The sequence below is a fragment of the Podarcis cretensis genome (genome assembly GCF_951804945.1).
Source record: "Podarcis cretensis genome assembly, chromosome: 12".
Classification (NCBI taxonomy): domain Eukaryota; kingdom Metazoa; phylum Chordata; class Lepidosauria; order Squamata; family Lacertidae; genus Podarcis; species Podarcis cretensis.
In genome coordinates, this window is record NC_137181.1 from 35,395,158 (window position 1) to 35,413,666 (window position 18,509).

At 41.5% G+C, this 18,509-nt stretch overlaps 1 protein-coding gene across 6 annotated transcripts in view; it reads right to left on the reverse strand.

Moving 5' to 3' along the window:
* The window catches only part of CDCA7L (cell division cycle associated 7 like), a 58,665-nt gene that overhangs the window by 15,262 nt on the left and 24,894 nt on the right, over positions 1–18,509 (reverse strand). The window contains exon 3 of one of the 6 annotated variants that reach the window (XM_079947932.1): positions 6,795–7,261. The exons of 2 other annotated variants lie outside the window; for them this stretch is intronic. Coding sequence is in view for 1 of the 4 variants with exons in the window: in XM_079947931.1 (XP_079804057.1) it covers positions 6,519–6,545 (27 nt within the window). In the remaining 3 variants the exon portion in view is untranslated. Of the gene's footprint in view, positions 1–6,518; positions 6,636–6,794; positions 7,262–17,869; positions 17,894–18,509 lie in introns of those variants that run through there. 3 more of the 6 variants (XM_079947935.1, XM_079947936.1, XM_079947931.1) reach the window with 3 other exon arrangements.

Consider the following 18,509-nt stretch of genomic DNA (forward strand, 5'->3'; position numbering starts at 1 on the left):
CCTCCTTTTCCTGTCCTCTTAACTGCACTACAGAGAGGAGGAAAGTCCAGTCCTGCTGGGTGCTGCTTCACCAACACATTCCCTGTAGGAAAGACACTGGTGAAACAGACCCCTACAGCCAGCAGGACTGCATCCTTGATGTGCAGTTCCTGCAGTGGTGCTGCATGGGCTCTGCCCCAGGCCTGCTTGGCCTTCATCAGTGCCACCTCCTCCCACTCCATGGCCACACTTTAGGTCGGATTTCAGACAATGAGTCTTTGCCATCCCTACCTGGAGATGTCAGGGAATGAAGCTGGGACCAGTAACAGCTTTTCCCAAAACAAGTCAACGAAGTTCTCAGTGCGACTGGGAAAGAGGAGTTAAAAATGAAGCACTATAATACTGAACATTTTAGTGCCGTATTGCAAAATGCATATGAGGAGCTGTGGAGTCCAGTTGCTATGAATAACTGGCTTCCAGGAGCAAGTGCATTAGTTCCTGAACTATTGTACAGCTGAGCTAGCCGCTGCTGCGATTATCGTATGCCTAACTAATTTCTTCTTGTGCATCTGTACCAGAGGAGTCATTACGGGGGTGTAATTACAGATTATTAACGAAGGGGGGGGGGCCTTTTCGAGTAAAGTCCCTTTTTTGATCTCTGTGTATTGGTATGGAGGGACTCTGAATAAAGTAACACTGCAGAGGCTTCAAAAGAGCCTTTTGCATTCCAAGTCCTCTTCCCTTCATATTGATTTTCAATGGTCTTATTAAAATCATTCAGGAGCGCCAATGCCTTAATTTAAATGAGAGCTGTATAACATACAAGATTGATACAAGATAGACCTTGTCAATCAATGAGTTTTCCACAGAATAACTGTGGCAGTGCATCAAAGAAGCTGGTTTCTTGCCACCAAGAACTCACAACTTTTTACTTTAAAATGTTTATAAGTAATTTTGCATGTAACCACTATGCAGCCTTGACACAATAACTAACTGATTCGTTTTAAAAGCTTCTACCTCTGTTAAAAAAGAAACATCAACCTTGAAGGAAAGTGAATGTTTTGAAGTGGGTGGATCTACTGACATGGTGAGAATTTTGTGAAATTAGCAGTTTGTCTACACCACAGGCCTACAACTGGTAGGCTGAGACCCACAAGCTACTTGCATTCATAGCTAGGGTGGATTGAACCTGTGGTTCCTTCTGGCAGCTAGGGGACGCCCAGAGGTGCTCAAAGCATCTCCAATGCACAGCACCAAAACACACACCCTTCCCCAGCTAGTCAAGAGAAAACTAGGGATTGTTTAAAGCAGATTAGGCTGATTGAACCTTGCCTCAAACATCCAAACAACTGCTTCCAACAGATTGCAAATCTTTCAGGGGAAGTCAAGCTTCTCATTAAATATCACTGGGGATAAAATAGTGTCCTACTGAATAACTCCCAGGATAGTGAAAAGCACTCTTCTCATGCTACTTTCTGGACTTGGTAGCTGGGACCAGAACCATTGTAACACAGTTGCCCCAATTCTCAGTGCATGGAGTTGGTCCAGAAGAATACCATGGTCAGTATAAGAAAGCAGTGTTTAAAACTCCCAGGAATTTCAGGAGCAGCTTTGAGCTCTGGAAGCGGTACTGCGCCCAAGATTTCAGATTAAAACTGCAGAGTGGATGGAAAGCAGAGGACCTTTTTCTGCCTCCCCACTTCCAGCTACTCTCTTAAGACTGGAGAAGAGACCCTCTTAAGAATATTAGGGCGGTGGGCAGGGGAAGGACTAGACCATGGGGAAAATGAACATAATATTTAAGCTGTAATTCATTCATTTTCAGCTTTGTATTCTTACTATAAAAAGTGTGCCTAGACATTCCGTTGTTGCGTCCATAACCTAGGTTTATGGTGCCATTTAGCTCCTAGCTTTCATATCTGTTTCTAACACTGCAAAAAAGGTAAATATGCAGGAGCAAAGTTGAAATTCCCTTGTCCTGCTCCCAGTAGAGGGTATCAGGGTAACCAAGACCAGCTCAGTCTCATAGTGAAGTCTGAACCCAAATTAGAGTGGAACTAGATAATCTGTATCATCCAAGAACATAATGAACCATTAAAAACTCTAGACCTAATTAATCACTCCCTAGACCTACTTATTGGGACGCAGGTGGCACTGTGGGTTAAAGCCTCAGCGCCTAGGACTTGCCGATCGAAAGGTCGGCGGTTCGAATCCCTGCGGCGGGGTGCGCTCCCGCTGCTCGGTCCCAGCGCCTGCCAACCTAGCAGTTCGAAAGACCTCCGGGTGCAAGTAGATAAATAGGGACCGCTTACCAGCGGGAAGGTAAACGGCGTTTCCGTGTGCGGCTCTGGCTCGCCAGAGCTGCGATGTCACGCTGGCCACGTGACCCGGAAGTGTCTCCGGACAGCGCTGGCCCCTGGCCTCTTAAGTGAGATGGGCGCACAACCCCAGAGTCTGTCAAGACTGGCCCGTACGGGCAGGGGTACCTTTACCTTTACCTTTAGACCTACTGATTAAATCTGTGAGATTTAGTAAATCAAGAGGGCATGTGGTTGGGTGTGTTACCACAAGCACCTTGTCTACATCACAAGGTTTCATATACTGAAACACATCCCACAACACATCAGACTGTGGCACTGGATACTTCCGTTGGAACTGCAACAACTGCTAAGTGAAGGTGACTCCAGAGTAAAGTGACTTTATCCTCAAAATGTGCAGCTAGTTGGACAAAGCAAGTCACTAAATGACCCAAGGGGCCTTTCCCTACAATATCAACCTTGAGACTGCTCAGAATAGCTCCACCAGTCAGTTACTAGCAAGCTCTTAACTTACATGCCAAAATTATACAGAACTTCATGGCCAGAAGAGATCTCTAAAGCCCTATACAGTATAATAAGACAAAGATAAAAACCAATTCATATAAAAAAACCAAAGTCAACAAGGACAAAGCAATCAACAAAAAGCAGCAGCAACCAAACCAAGCTTGTTGAATATGCAACAGGAGCTCATGGAAGGCCTTTCCACAGCTCTGGGACTTTCATGAGAAGGCTGTGTTTTTCATGAAGGACATTCTGGCCTTCACCTGAAGCTTCACAGCTGACTTTGAACTGCAAGGAGGTTCACATGGGAGTAGCCACAATGGCCAATAGTCAGGGATGATGTGAGCTGCAGACCAGCAAATCTCTTGAGTGTCACAGTTTCACCATCCCTAACTTAGGGCTTCACAGGTCAAATGGGGAAACGGGGATGCTATGAACCAAAAAGACGAGAAGACCCTGATGTATCATTAAACCAGCTCAGAGCATAGGATGCAGCATTATGCTGACTCAGACCACTGATCCACCAGCACAGGTACCTGTTACATTAACTGGTAGCAGCTCTTGCAGATCTCCCGAGTTTCAGTCTACCATTTACTGAGGGCAATGCTTTCAAAGTAGGTCAGGACCTACTGGAGAATAAAACTCCAAGGTGGCTCTCATCAATGGAGGCAAAAGCTGTGAAAAAACTTAATATGGATTGTATATGGCCGAAATATTGGGAAATTCTAGAACAGGAGGGTAGTAATTTAAAACTGCAGAGTTTTGAGAAACTAAAGGATAAAGTGCGAGATTGGTTTCACTATTATCAAATTCTAGAGGTATATAAGATGGATAAGAAAACTGGCTTCCAGATGGAGAAATCCAAATTGGAAACAGAACTGTTAGAACCCAATACTAAGAATTTATCAAAAATGTATAACTTGCTGCTGAAATGGAATACACAGGATGAAATAGTCAAATCAGCTATGATCAAGTGGGCGCAAGATATTGGTCATAACATTATGTTTGCTGACTGGGAAAGGTTGTGGACCACCGGTATGAAATTCACGGCGTGTAACGCCCTGAAAGAAAATATTATGAAAATGATTTATAGGTGGTACATGACCCCAGTCAAGCTTGCAAAAATCTACCACTTGTCAGAGAATAAATGTTGGAAGTGTAAAGAAAGTGAAGGCTCATTCTTCCACCTCTGGTGGACGTGCCCAAGGATTAAGGCTTTCTGGGAAATGATATATAATGAAATGAAAAAGATGTTTAAGTAGACTTTCCTGAAGAAACCAGAGGCCTTTCTCCTGGGTATGGTCAGCCATGTGGTGTTAAAGAAGGACAGAACTTTATTTTTGTATGCCACAACAGCAGCAAGGATCCTTATTGCAAAGTATTGGAAGACATCAGATCTACCCACTCTGGAAGAATGGCAGATGAAAATGACAGATTACATGGGACTCACAGAAATGACAGGCAGAATCCGAGACCAGGAGAAAGAGACAGTGGAAGAAGATTGGAAGAAATTTAAGGACTATCTTAATAAATATTATAAGATTAATGAATGTTAGATTGACATGGATCTAAAATACATGGTTTTCAGAGACGACGAGTATGAAAAAGAATGGAAGTGGTAAAAAAATATTTGGGAAATAAGGGTATGGATTTGCTGATGGGATAATGAAATTAGAATACAGAACGGTGAGGTATGAGGAAGTCGGTGAAACTAGGTTGAGAAAATAAGGTTTGAAAGTTATACTTGTTGTCTTTGCTTGTGTCTGTTTTTATTGTTGTTGTTGTTTTTTTATGTCTTTATTGGAAAATTTAATAAATATCATTTAAAAAAAAAATCAAAGTAGGTCAAACATAAAACATTGTTATAACCAATAATAATGGAAATAATGTTTCCATTGGTATAAATTAGCACACTAGGCACAAACAAACCCTACTAGTATATAGCAAACTAAGAGGGGGGCAGCGGCAAATAAAATCTAAAGCAATGGCAGTAGAAGGACTGACCAATGCTTAACAGTAGGATCTTCTGCATTTAAAATTCCAGAGTAATTTATACCAAATACTTCTTGAAAACCAAGTCACTGAAGGTAGACTTGGATTGCAGGGTAGTTCATGAACACATTACAGTATGGCAATCAGTGCAGATAAATTTTATCTATCCACTATATTAAAAGTGAATGCTCTCCACTAGGGGTGGGGATGCTCTAGTACTCCAAATGCTGTTTATTGTTTATTTAGAGTATTTGTGCCCTGCTGTTCAGTCAGTGAAAGGCTCCCAAGGCAGCTTACACACAATGAAAACAAGAGAGTTCCTACTCATAGGCTTACAATCTAAAACACACACACACACACACACACACACACACACACACACACACGGAAAAAGGGACAGGAAGGAAGAGGAAAAACCATAGGTTGTAGGACTCCCAACTTCTATCAGTCCCAGAAAACATGGCTAACTGTCAGAGCTGATGGGAGCTGCGGTCTGTTTTTAACCTTCCAACACCACTGAAAGCCAAGAAGTTGTAATCTGGCAAGTCTCTGGAAGGCCACAGGTTCCCCACTTGTCAAAACACTTCTCTAAGAGCTTGCAATCCAAAACCATGCATGTCTACTTGGATATAGGGCCATCAACAAATTAAATAAATTTTTGTTTCAGTGCTATTTTTCAGGGGGAAAGGTCCCAGAACTCACCATGAACACCTCCCGTCACACATGTGGTGTGCATGTGTCACCGCAGATACTATTAGAGGAGTTTCCTCCTGAGTAGGTGGACTGGCTCCTCTGGGATAGTGCTTGCCACCTGTGTGGTTTTTTTCTTTTCTTTTTTTAGAAAGAAACACTATTTTAAAAAGCTTTGACGTTTTAAATAAATCTAGGGAGCTTTTGTATTTACTTAAAAACAGAAATAGTATCTTTGTAAAGATGAGAAATACTTTTCGGGAGTAACACTCGCTTTAACATTTAAGAAAAACTTTGTAAGGTTTCTTTTATTAACTGTAAAGTTTTATGAGTCAGCTTACATCTGAGTTTGCGACAATGCAAGAGTTTTTTTGCCCCCTTCTTTCGCTCCTTTTTCAGATTCCTTCACTTCCATGACTATCCTTACTGTACAAAGAAGTGACCAGGCAACCCTGTAGGGGCGAGGGGCAACTTTCGCGGCAGGCCATTCTCATCAGCGACTACCTCATTTCCCGGACTCCTCGAATCCGGGCAACTACAGAGAAGCACACAAACTAGGGAAGGATGCAAACAAAGGCAGCGAGGTATTTCACTCGACTGTCCCCAAACCCTGCCGGGTTAAACAGCAAGAGATAACGCAAAAGGAGGAGAAAAGCTGCAGCTAAGCAATGAATCCAAAGGCAGTAGTCGAGTTGAGCAGATTATCTCTCTTCGCGCCCCCCGCCCAATTTCCACATTTGCAGAAAAGTCCGTCCCGCAGGACGCACGTGGCTGCTCTGTGGAGAAAAGCCAGGCACTTCCATCGGGAGACGTCCATGACTGCAAGGCCTGGCGCTGCAAGCAAGGCGTCGGGGCCATGTTTAGCGAGACGGGGCTCAAAAGGAGACCACCACACCCCCTGGGCAACCCCATATATTCTTGCTCGCCAGCGAGGAGCGCGCGAGAGAGTCTGAGAAACTGGCGCCAAACTCCCTGCGCCCAGCGCGCGCCGCGAAAACCCGAAGCTCTGCGAACGCCCGCGGGGCGCTTCCGCCTCACCTTGCTCCTCGGGGTCTCCGGGGCCATCCTGCTCGCGCGCCCACAAGCCCTCCGCGCGCCCGCGCCCACAAGCCCGCGCTCACTCACGCGCCCCTTGCGAGAAGCTGCTAGAGCTCGAACAAGCCGCCTGCAGACGTCGGGAGCGGGACTGTACGACCCTTGGTCGTTCAAGGGGGAGACGAGTAGGGCTTTTTGCCGTCTTCCCCTCTCCCTTTCTTTTCCGTCTTACGCTCTGGAAGAAGTTATGCCCTCGGCGCTGTTTTAACAGCTCCTTACCAGGTCTGCTGGGCAGAGGAGCTTGTGGTTGGGGTCTCCGTGCGCACTGGGCACCAAGGACTCTCCCCGAGATCGGAATGGAACAGTCCGGTGGCGGGAGATGCGAATGGGCCGAGCTGCGCGCGTTCTTTCGAAACTTGCCCTGCAGAAAAGAGTCGCGTGCGTCTAGATACAGGGGCAGTTGTTCCAGTACCCTACAAATCTTCACGGGGGGTGAACCGAGTCCAATATTGGCGCCTACCGGAATACAGTACATCTTTCCCCGCCTTTTGGGGGCGTGGAAGTCGTTCAAACTGAGAGTCGCCGCCTTTTCCCCTAGGCCTGGCTCCAAACATTACTAGCTGCAGTTGCAGGCGGTCATTCGCCAGGTGAAACTTTTCTCCTGCTTAAAGATGTAGGACTCAACGGGAAGTATGTGCATCTTGGATTAACCGGGCTATTACGCAGCTGTGAGCGATGCAGACGACCTGTTGGGAACCATAGTTAGATCTTATATACACGAAGTTGTAAAAGGAATCAAAAACTTTCACTCGATTGCATAGGGAAAAGGCCAGAATTGAATCTCAAGGAGGGATTGCAACGAGCAAGGACAATTCACCCATCCTCAACGTGAGCGGAAAACAGATGTACCAATCTTTAATTCTCTACATAATGACTCAAAGCTGCAAATGCAGCCTGGATCTGGTCCTCTGGAGTTTAAACAGTCTAAATTCTAGATTAGCCTTAGGCTATCCCAAATCATTTGTTAAAGTCATTGGGAAACTACTTCCTATGAATTAGTGAGTGATTACAAAAACACATTTGTCTGTAAATGTACTCTCAAGCAGGGTGTTCATATTGAATACAAAAATAAGAGTAAAGCAAAGTATTTAATAGACATTGCTTTCTTGAGAACGGGCATGGATGTGACACTGAGATACTGCTTACAATATTTACAATTTTGTCCTATGTATGGATACCAAAGTTTTATTCAAATCTCTTAAACTACATAACTTAGATTTATTTCACATCCGCTGGCCCCCTTTGAAGAAAGATCAGAAAGTCAAGCAGATTTCTGATCTTCGAACTTGTAACTGTACATTTCTAGTTTTGCTGAGATCTCGGCCTTCAAGTCAATTACATATGCTATGTATTTAGATTTCTTTTAGACCCCTTCAAAACAGGTACAGTGATCAAAGTGAGCTTTTAATCTGAAATGGGTATTTTTAAAAATCACACCAACTTCTCACTATTTCATTATTCAAAGGCTATATTACAGTCTTTCTGGTCCTTTTGAAAATAAATGTAGGGTTGAGTTTGTGTTTCATGCTTAAAATGCAGGATGCTGTTCTGTGCAGAACTTTTATTCTAGTATCCAACTATTCCCTGGTCTCATTTAGTTATCACATTACAATCAACCTTACACAGAAAATGCCAAAGGGTCAAACTGAACCAAATACATTTCTGCTTTCACCTAGTGAATGAATATTGAGATTTAATAACCTCTTCAGCTGAAAAACACTCTTCACACTGCTCAGCAAGATAGAATGCCCACCTAAACTTTACAAAATTGTGTCCTTCCATGAGAACATACACACCAACATCTAATTATGACAGCTCATTCTCTGGCACTTTCCCTATAAAGAGCAGTGTGAAACAATATACCAATACAGTGGTACCTCGGGTTACATATGCTTCAGGTTACATGTGCTTCAGGTTACAGACTCCGCTAACCCAGAAATATTACCTCGGGTTAAGAACTTTGCTTCAGGATGAGAACAGAAATAGTGCAGCAGCAGCAGCAGGAGGCCCCATTAGCTAAAGTGGTGCTTCAAGTTAAGAACAGTTTCAGGTTCAGAACAGACCTCCAGAACAAATTAAGTTCTTAACCTGAGGTACCACTGTATACCAATTCTCTTTGGTATATACTTTCCTCTGTTGCTTTCCTATGCCTTCAGCTCAACTTTCATTTCAGCTGTACTTTCATTCAAGCAGCGATGGGGGTCTGTTCAACCTGGCATGTCTCTGTGCCAAGACAAGTGCAGCTTCTTCCACATTTTCCTGTCTCTGTCTTTGCCAGAACCTATAAAAACAATTCTGCAACTTTAAAGCTAAAGTTTGCTTTCTCTTCTCTCACCATCCCATTTTCCTTTTGCATCATGTCTATATGTGGGCCTTGGGGAAGGCCCTTGGGGAAGAAGACACGTTCCATGATGGATCTGATTCCTGCCCACTGCTGTAGCTGAGTGTTTAGGAAACTATGGTACTCTGTTTCTAGTGTAGATTTGATTCCTGGGAGCCCCCTCTCTTTTGCCTCTGACATGACTGTTTCTGGCTAGATGCTCAAAAGTAAATAGGGCCATATTCACTCCTTCCATCTCTTGCTTCCCAACCATACACAGTGATCTGCTGGGGAGTTCACGATCCATGTTTATTACTTCTTTATTTATAAACCACTTCTCAGCCCGAAGCTATCAAAGCTGCTTACAACAGAATTAAAATAGGATAAAATAAGCATTCTAAAAATAAAACCATTCCTACAGATGTAAAAGTAATATTTCATAAGTGACTGGGTCACATCTCAGTCAAATACGTCTTCAGCAAGCAACTAAACATGATGACTCTGGGTGTCTGTCTAATTTTAGCTGGTAATTGATTCCCTGTGCATCTGTGGCTGCCCTTGTTTGCATGTCATGGCTGCTACCTTTGACTACTTTTCTCCCTGTGTCCCAGGGGACCGAGTGTACTCTCTGAAGGCCTCTTTTGCAGATAGCAATGTGCGAGTTGTCTTGTGTGGCCCCTTCTTCCTCCCTTTGGTTGTTGTGCACCAAAACAGATGTGAGGAGCGTAAGGTGAACTGAATCCCTGACTGTACAGATATTAGGCACCAGCACTGATGATGCAAGGGATGAGCTTGGGACATGTGCCCCTGCCTTTGACACTATTGGCTCCCTTTGTATGTGGACACCTTTGCCAGTGTAGTCCCCACATGTTAGGTTCTGGCAGTGTTTCTTGGGATGCTGGAGATGTGTCTATGGTTTTGATACCATATAGGGATTTTCTGAATTTTGAGTTTTCTCTTCCTCACAGGCTGAACATAAGGGAAGTAGCAGAACAGCTGCATATCTCCTGTCCCAGTGTCATTAGTATATACAGTGGTACTTCTGTTTACGAACTTAATTTGTTCCAGAGATCTGTTCTTAACCTGAAACCATTCTTAACCTGAGGTAACACTTTAGCTAATGGGGCCTCCCGTTGCCACTGCACCACTGCCACACAATTTCTGTTCTCATCCTGGGGCAAAGTTCTTAACCCGAGGTACTACTTCCAGGAGTCTGTAACCTGAAGTGTTTGTAACCCAAGGAGTTTGTAACCCAAGATACCACTGTATAGGAATGGTCGGCACAGGTTATCCAGCCCACCGTTCTCATTTTTCAGTTAGAATCAGTGCTTTTTTCTTAAAAAAATGTTTAGGGGTACTCTCATTTTCCACATTTCAAACCATGCTCAAGTTACCTTACAACATGAAAAAAATACTTAATACAACATAACAAAAGTAGCCATAAACAAGAAATAAAACATTAAAAAATATGCAACCAAACTTAACAATTTCCACATAAATAACAACAAAATCTAAAAAATATATACAAAAAACCTAACAGCAACCGCCCTTCCAACAAAAAAGCGCCAAACACCCAAGCTCAAGAGATTGACACAAACTAACCAGTCAAACATACAGACCCTCAAACATATACACCCTATAGCTTTAATCACCTTGGGCTATCATTGCTGCTACCAAACCAGCTTCTATGCTAACCTTCTTAGCCTAAATTCCAAATGTGCAGATACTGGTAGTGGTTAATCAGGGACAAGGAAAATGGTGTCTGCACAAGTTCAAATGTACTCTCTTCTTTTGGATATTACAGGGTTGAGTGCTAGCTTTAGAACAAAGACCAGCTCCAGACCTCCTTTTTATTGCAAATCCATGATGACTTGTGCTCACGATGCTATCAGGGCAGTCATATATTATCTCACTTTCAGTACTGTTCGTACTGTACTTGAAAAAGTTTTGGGATGCTCACATCGCTTCATTTCTGATCGGTGCATATACCATAACTCCCTTCTCTGGAACATTTCAGACCACAAATGTTTGGGTTTATTCCCCACCCCACTATTTTCTTGTGCTATAGCCCTTCCAGACAACCATAATGTGGTCAGTAACATCTTGCAGATGTTCTAATAAAACACCAGTCTGGAGGGACCCAAAGTTTCAGCTTCAGAAAAGATAAACTCTGGCTTACAAGAATACCTTATGTTACTGCTTCATCACAGTACTGTACATCAAATCACAGCCTATTTAAATGTTAGTTTGCATTGCATCTCCACAACAGAGAAAGATACAGTTGCCACTTATGGATGTGAATGAGGAGCTTTATTGAAACGGGGGAAATAAAGTGGGGGAAATTAACACTACCAAAGTTTCTTGTGAAAGTGGAGACTTCTGTGTTCTCAAGATGCTTTTTATGGTTTCTGTTTTTGCCTGTCCTGGCATTCAACATTATGAAGCATTTCCATTTAGGAAAGCTGTCCAGGAGTTCATGCAAACCATGAAGGACTGATCTGAAATGACTGCAGTAGAATGTCCTGTACATTTCATTGAATTAAAATTGCACTGCATTATAATACAAATGTGCAGCTACCTTCAGAACTGTCAAATATTCTTTGGAACTGTATAATATCCAGGGCTATTTTATCCAGCTTGCTGCTTTCTTCCCTCTTTTTTTAAAAACTTTACACTTTTATACAGTTATCCTTTTTATATACAGTCATTCTTTTCACCAGTATTTCATTTTAAAATGTTTGGCGATTAGGCTGTTCTTTCTGCTTTTAACTTAACAATGGAGTCCACTTCTTCATTTTACTGGAATTAATTTGGCTGTAACCTCCCCAACTGTATCTCAAATACCTCTCACTTTACCACTGTGGATTTCCCATGCATTACTGAATTTCTGCCACTTTTCAAAAACCTCTTTTCACCTTTACTTCAAAGTCTTCTGCTCTAAGCTCTGATCGTCTTTGTGTTATTACCTTTTCTATAGACTCTCATCAGTGTCTTCAGACTTGATGTTATAGCTAGATCCTAGGTGCTCTTCAGCTGCAACCCGATATATCACATTTGGTGTATTTTATAACTATTGGGTCTGGACTAGCCTTTGACTTTTCTCATCATCTTATGAGAGTATTTCTGATGATTGCCCAGCCCTTTGAATATAAACCATGCAGTGAAATTCATAACCATAATTCTGCTTGAGACTTATGATACACCCTATAATTGGGCTGAAGCACTTTTGAACTGCTGCTTTCTGAGCAGAATAAATGTGTACATGAAGACATTATTAGCTGCTATGAAAACGTACCACATCTGTCCACTTATACAAGTCCCCTTCATTGTAGTCTTATAGTGGCATAAAATATAATTATACAATAAGGGCATCATCTGTTAAATGACCTTGCAAAAGGGGGCAAGTATGTTTTAATTGAATAAATACTGTATCTTGATGTTTTGTTTGTTGATTCTCAAAATATAAGCAGTAAACTAAAATCAATTTCATAAGCTCCATTTTTCATTCGTGCTTCTAACAGTTTCTAATTTGGGGGTCGTGGGGTCCATTGTAATAAGCACTCTGAAGATTTCTGATCCCAAGTTCCTACCACATCATTTCTCCTAGACCTGTCAAGCATTTTAAGTAGCCTGCACTTTCCCACACTTCTCAATGAATACTGACATACCTAACTTAAAAGGATTACTTGCTGCTGAGAGGAATTGTAATCCTCTTTTTCCTGCTCTGTAAATCCTTCCGTAAGTAAAAAAGAACGGCTGAGACCTGTTTGGCAATGCAGGATAATCACCATCTCATAAGATATAGCTCCATACAAAAAAAAAAAAAACCTTAAAAGTTACTTATGGTCACACTTGTCCAGGCACAGAGTCTAGGTGTTTTAATCGACGACTCTCTTATTTCCTCAGCCTTTCAATATTTGTACTACTTTTTTAAAAAAAAACCCACATTTTTTATATCCACAGTTTTAATGTCAGCCATTTGCATAAGAGCCTGAATCTTATAGAAAACACAAGAAAATGTTACTCCACATGATACAGGCAAGAAAGCTTGTGAGCTTCTTGTGCTTTTTAGATTTCCTTTTTAGCTAACAACATTCACAGAACTTATTTGTGGTCATGAGCAGCTTATGGATTTCACTACAGAAGAATTGCAGAAGTTCCATTCAAACAATAAAGGAGGATTCATTCTTATTTTTTCTTTGCTTATATGCAATATATTAACTTGCTGTTGGTGGTTCAGTGCAGGGTTAAATCTAGACTTTGATCTAGGCTTGTCCTTCTGTAAATGAAAGGACTCCTTCGATCTAGAGGCTTCCTCTGGTGGATGTGAGGAGGTGATTTTCACCAATTCCCACCCACTCAGTCCTCACACCACCTTACATATTACTTTGAAGGATCCATTAACTCTCGAGTAGTTCTGCAGAGCACAGGAGGGTGGAGGAAAGGGGATCAGTGAAAATTGCCCTTACTTTCCAGTAGCAGGAGTATCCCATTCCCATAAATGTGATGTGTTATGGATCCAAGTCAAAGCCTACATACCTTATACAGTGGTACCTCGTGTTAAGTACTTAATTTGTTCTGGAGGTCCGTTCTTAACCTGAAATTGTTCTTAACCTGAAGCACCACTTTAGCTAATGGGGCCTCCTGCTGCTGCCGCGTCGCCGGAGCACGATTTCTGTTCTCATCCTGAAGCAAAGTTCTTAACCCGAGGTACTATTTCTGCATTAGCAGAGTCTGTAACCTGAAGCGTATGTAACCCGAGGTACCACTGTACAGCCAAACTATCTGTATTTGGGCTGCCAAACTGATCTCTGGTGCTGATGTTCCATCACCAGGTAGCCACAAAGCATAACAGAATGCTTTGTGATCTGGTAGATGTGGCAACCCTTCCTAAGTACATATGCGCTGGGATTGGTTTCTGATGACTGCATCTTGGAGCAACTTACTATTTCCTAAACTAGCCAGCAACAATACCTAAAAATGTGCTGAGTTTTTAAGTGGGTCTATTTCCAATTAACAGAGATTAAAGAATCATCTTTCAGCAACACTTGAACTGCCATGATCTTGCTGTTGGTTTGCAGAGGTTCGGTCACTAGCTTAGCCTCAATACCTTTTTTTCAGCCGGAGCACAGTTCCGGCATCTCTCAGGTGGGTGCCAATGTGAGCCAGGGCTCCCTCCATCGGCTTCTTGCCTTTACATGCTTCTGAGAAGCCCAAAATGAACATTTCAAGTCAAAATGGAAGCTGGCCAGTGTGTGAGAATCTACACTTCATCCATCTGGGCAAGCACCTTCTACTCACAACAGCAGCAGCATCCCAGAGTCTCACACAAATTCTTTCTCATTCCTGCTGCCCAAGTTAACTTTTCCTGGAGATGCCATGGACTGCCCTTAGGACCTTCTGCATACAAATTATGTACTCTTATCACTGAGGTGTGGGCTATTGGCAGATTAGGGCTGTTCTTCTCTGCTAGGCCTTGCATGGAAATCTTTACAGGGTTCTTTAAAGCAGATTCCCCATCAGCCACCTTACGCACTAAAAAAAGGAGAAAAATGTCATACATAAAGCATGCTTTCCTTCTGGCTTATACTCTATCAGTGGTGGTTTCTTCCGAAGAGTTGGTATTTCTTGTCTACTATCAATGCTATTCACTTATGAATCTTACTTAGTTTGGTAAATAGCAGGCATTGATAAAAAAGGAGTACTTTAAGGGTATTTGCTATGTAAGCCTGCAGATGAAGAAAATCAGGTTCTGTCCAAAGAAGAGAACATTTGATAGGGTTTCGGCAGTCTCTTTTAAGTATGAAAAGTGGGCACACTGTAGTCTTATATAATTTGAATACAGTGCCTGTCATTGCCTGTCATTTAAGTGTTTAATAAACATGCACCCAAAGCTTGTATTTTTTCAACTTTCAGTTTCCAACTCTACATTTTGTGTCCAACTGCATCTTAAAAAAACCTTGAATGTTTTAGCTTTGTTTTTATTCTGGCTGTGCTTGGATTTTTTAAAAAAATAATAATTTCAGGCCTTAATGTCTAATATTATTGACCACTGCTTTGTGGGTTTGTTTGTTTTTTCAATGAAGCAGAACATCAATATTATGAAACAAATTGATTTCAATGGGACTTAATCATGACCAACTTTTCACATTGGTTTCCATGGGAGTTAAGTGCAATTAATTTAGTCTGGATCCAGTCCGTTGTATATTAGGGTGCCATTTTATGTTACAGAATGCAGGGAAGAAATTTGAAAAGGCTATTTTTGTTCTTTTGTTCAACACATACATAAATGCATGTTTGAATCCTACTATAAAGTCAACGCGGCTACTGTTATTTCTTAACTGGGCAGTTTATAACCATGTATGTATATGTATATAGAAATATATGTGCTAGCTGAACAGAACGCTTTAGGCACCTGAAAAGAAAGCCTTGATCCATGAAAGTTTATGTCACAATAAATCTATTTGTCCTTTAATGGTGATGGGGAACAGTGAGGATCTGCCAGATATTGTCACAGCAGAACTCCCATCATTCCTGGCAATTATCCATGCTGGCAGTAGCTGATGGGAGCAGCAAACCTGGAGGGTCAAAGGTTTCCCACTTCAGATCTAGGGTTTCCTGAGTCCTAGATACCCAGATTTTCCAGGAGGTATTCCATGTTAGTCTATGGCAGCAAAAGCAACAAAAGAACCCTGAGGTATCTTAAAAGATCAAGATATTTATTATAGCATAAGCTTTCATGGACTTTCAGCTGAAAAGAGAACTCAAAGCCATGACACTTGATGCCATAATAAATTTGTTAGTCTTTAAGGTGCTGCAAGGCTCTTTGTTGTTCTAGATGCCTCGTGTAAGCCGCATAACCCGCTTACCGGTTCTTTGAATACGCCATAGTGCTAAAGTACTATCATTGGGTCTTTTTATTACAATTTAATGCACAGATAAGGAAATTAATCAATCAGAAGACCCTGAAAAGCTATTGCATTTTCTTCTTTCAGTTGGAGCACCTCAAAAGAAATAGATTCCGGGGGGAGGGTTATATCTTCTAAATTTAGGATATGATTAACTCCTCTTCTAATGCCTTGGAGTGCTTATCCTCTTCTGCAAATTGTCAATATTATCCCCCTTAATTATGTAAACTGAGAATGAACATCTAAAAATGCAGGCAGTTTAAGCAGTAGATATTTATATTTTCACAGCATCTTTCTCACTCTATTTTGATTATTTAAATTTGCAGCTGTCCTCTCGTTGCCGAGATTCTTTCTCCACCCACTAGATTCAAACGTTTCTCATCTCTTGTATATTCTTTTTCCCCCTGTTTTTACACTCGTTTGGGTGTCATTTAATTTTACAAGGAACAAAGCTTGCCTTTATTCTCAGTTTTTTCCTCTCCTAGCAAAACTAAACAGCAGCCAAAACAACAGCTTTTCTCAGATTTCTATAGAATTTGGAACAAATGAAATCTTGTAGAATTTGGAACAAACAGAAACAAATGAGGAACAAAACAGCGCCAAAAACAGATATACTGACTGTAGAAACATTTTTTAAAAAAAAATCATAAAGCAATGATTATACCTTAGGCCCACTTCATACAATATGTCATTTGCGAGTAGGCAATTGCTTGAATCCTACCAGTTGCAGTAAGATCCACCAATTGTGTCTCCCTGTTCTCTATGCACACTGAAATTGTGAAATATGTGAGTATGAACTAAGTTAGGAAAAATGAAGGAAAAGGTCGTACTGGGGAGGAAAGGTCTCTTATTACTAAACAATATATTACTCAGTAGTCTGTCTACAGATTAATACTCAAAATAAAAGGCCCAAATAAAGGTGGAAGAGGAACTTGCACCATTGCTGAAATCAAACGTACATTTGGGTGCCATTGCTAACAATAAGAAACCTCATAGAAAATTTAGTTCCTATTTTATGAGGTAGCAATTTTACAGCAAAGCTCCCTGGAGAGGGAATATATCTGTGGAGAGCACACAGAATGGACTGCAAACGTTACTAGGGCTATTTATGAGAATAAATCAACCAAAAATCAATTGGGGCAGATATATTTTCCCAAAGCCAAATAAATATTTGTCAGCCTTTGTTACTAGGTTTGTAATTAATATTCTTTCTTGAAAACAACTACATTTATAAAGTTTTTGCAGAAAATTCTGGTTTGGTTATTGTTTACTGGGCAGGAATAGGCTTATCTCACTTTCCCAGAAAGAAGCACTGGTATAGAACAGCTATGGAAACTTGCCACGCTGTCCCAGGAATAACATAATGGTTAAAAAACCAATGCCAGGAAATTATCTGAATCCTCAACCCTAAAATTCAGTTCACGAGACATTTCGAAAAGCTGTTGTCTTTGAGTGCTCTCCTCTTGTTTTAGGATTAGATAAGCTCCTTTTCCAAAATCAAACTACAACTACATTCTTCTTCTTTCCCCCCCCCTAGAACCACAATCTTCTTGAAAGGTTAGCTGTACAGCAGCTAGCCATCTCATACTGAAACTATCCTTGTTGAAAACTGGTGTTCAGAGATGGGCAAAGCATAGATGTGACCTAATTTGCATCTTTGTTTAACTCCCTGCAGAAAAACACTGCCTGCTTCTTGTACAGAGCCTTTTACCATTATCAGTGTATGTTATCACCTAATAATGCGAATCATATTTAAGGATGCAGAAGAAATTCAATTCAGTACACATTTAGATCACAGAATCAGGGTTGGAAGGGACCCTGAGGATCATCTAGTTCAACGCCTTGCAATGCAGGAATATGCAGCTGTCCCATATGGGGATCAAACCTGCAACCTTAGTGTTATCAGCAGCACACTCTAACGGTCTAACCAACTGATAAAAGGAAGGTCATTAATAGACACTGAAAAGATCACAGAATCCTGAATCCATCAAAGTTGCACTTTCTAAAACAATATATGAACCAAAACACAACTACTACCTTTTAGCTACACTTTAAAGGTCACTTACCCCAAATAATCTGTTCACTGAATTTCACTGTTCACCCCAGTTTGCTTGCAAGGAAATTAGACGATGCTAGCTATTTATTGAGGATTCATTCTGATCAGTTTGAGGAAAATTAGACGAGCCTTGCATCAAGTAAATGTTATGCCACACTTCCTAGTGCATTTTCCTGACCTTTACCTTATTACAGGAAGTCTAATATTGGGGGAAGCATGTTTGCTGTGCAGGGGTGCAAAGTCAACTTGAATTGTGCAACTTGAATTTGCTGGTATGCAACTGATCCTACCAGAAAATAGAGACAGACTGGAAGCATCCTAAAAGGCCACAAAGTGGTGCCCAAGTCTATAGTGCTGCTGGCTGATTGGGGAGAACCTAAGAAACAACGGGGGTGGGGGGGTGGGATTGGAAGGGAAAACAATTGATGCATTAAGGAGACAGCCTCAGCTGGCTACCTAATGAGGCACAGGGTTAAGAATGTTGGTTTCTGACCTGGGTTCAAATCAGTGATGAGCAATGAGCTTACTGAACAGCACTCAGCTTGTTAAGTCTCTTAAGCATGAATTCCCTTGCTGGTGGCATAGAAATATAAATGACTTGACTCACAGGCTGCACTGAACAAGATAAGGATCATAAACCTTACATGCCA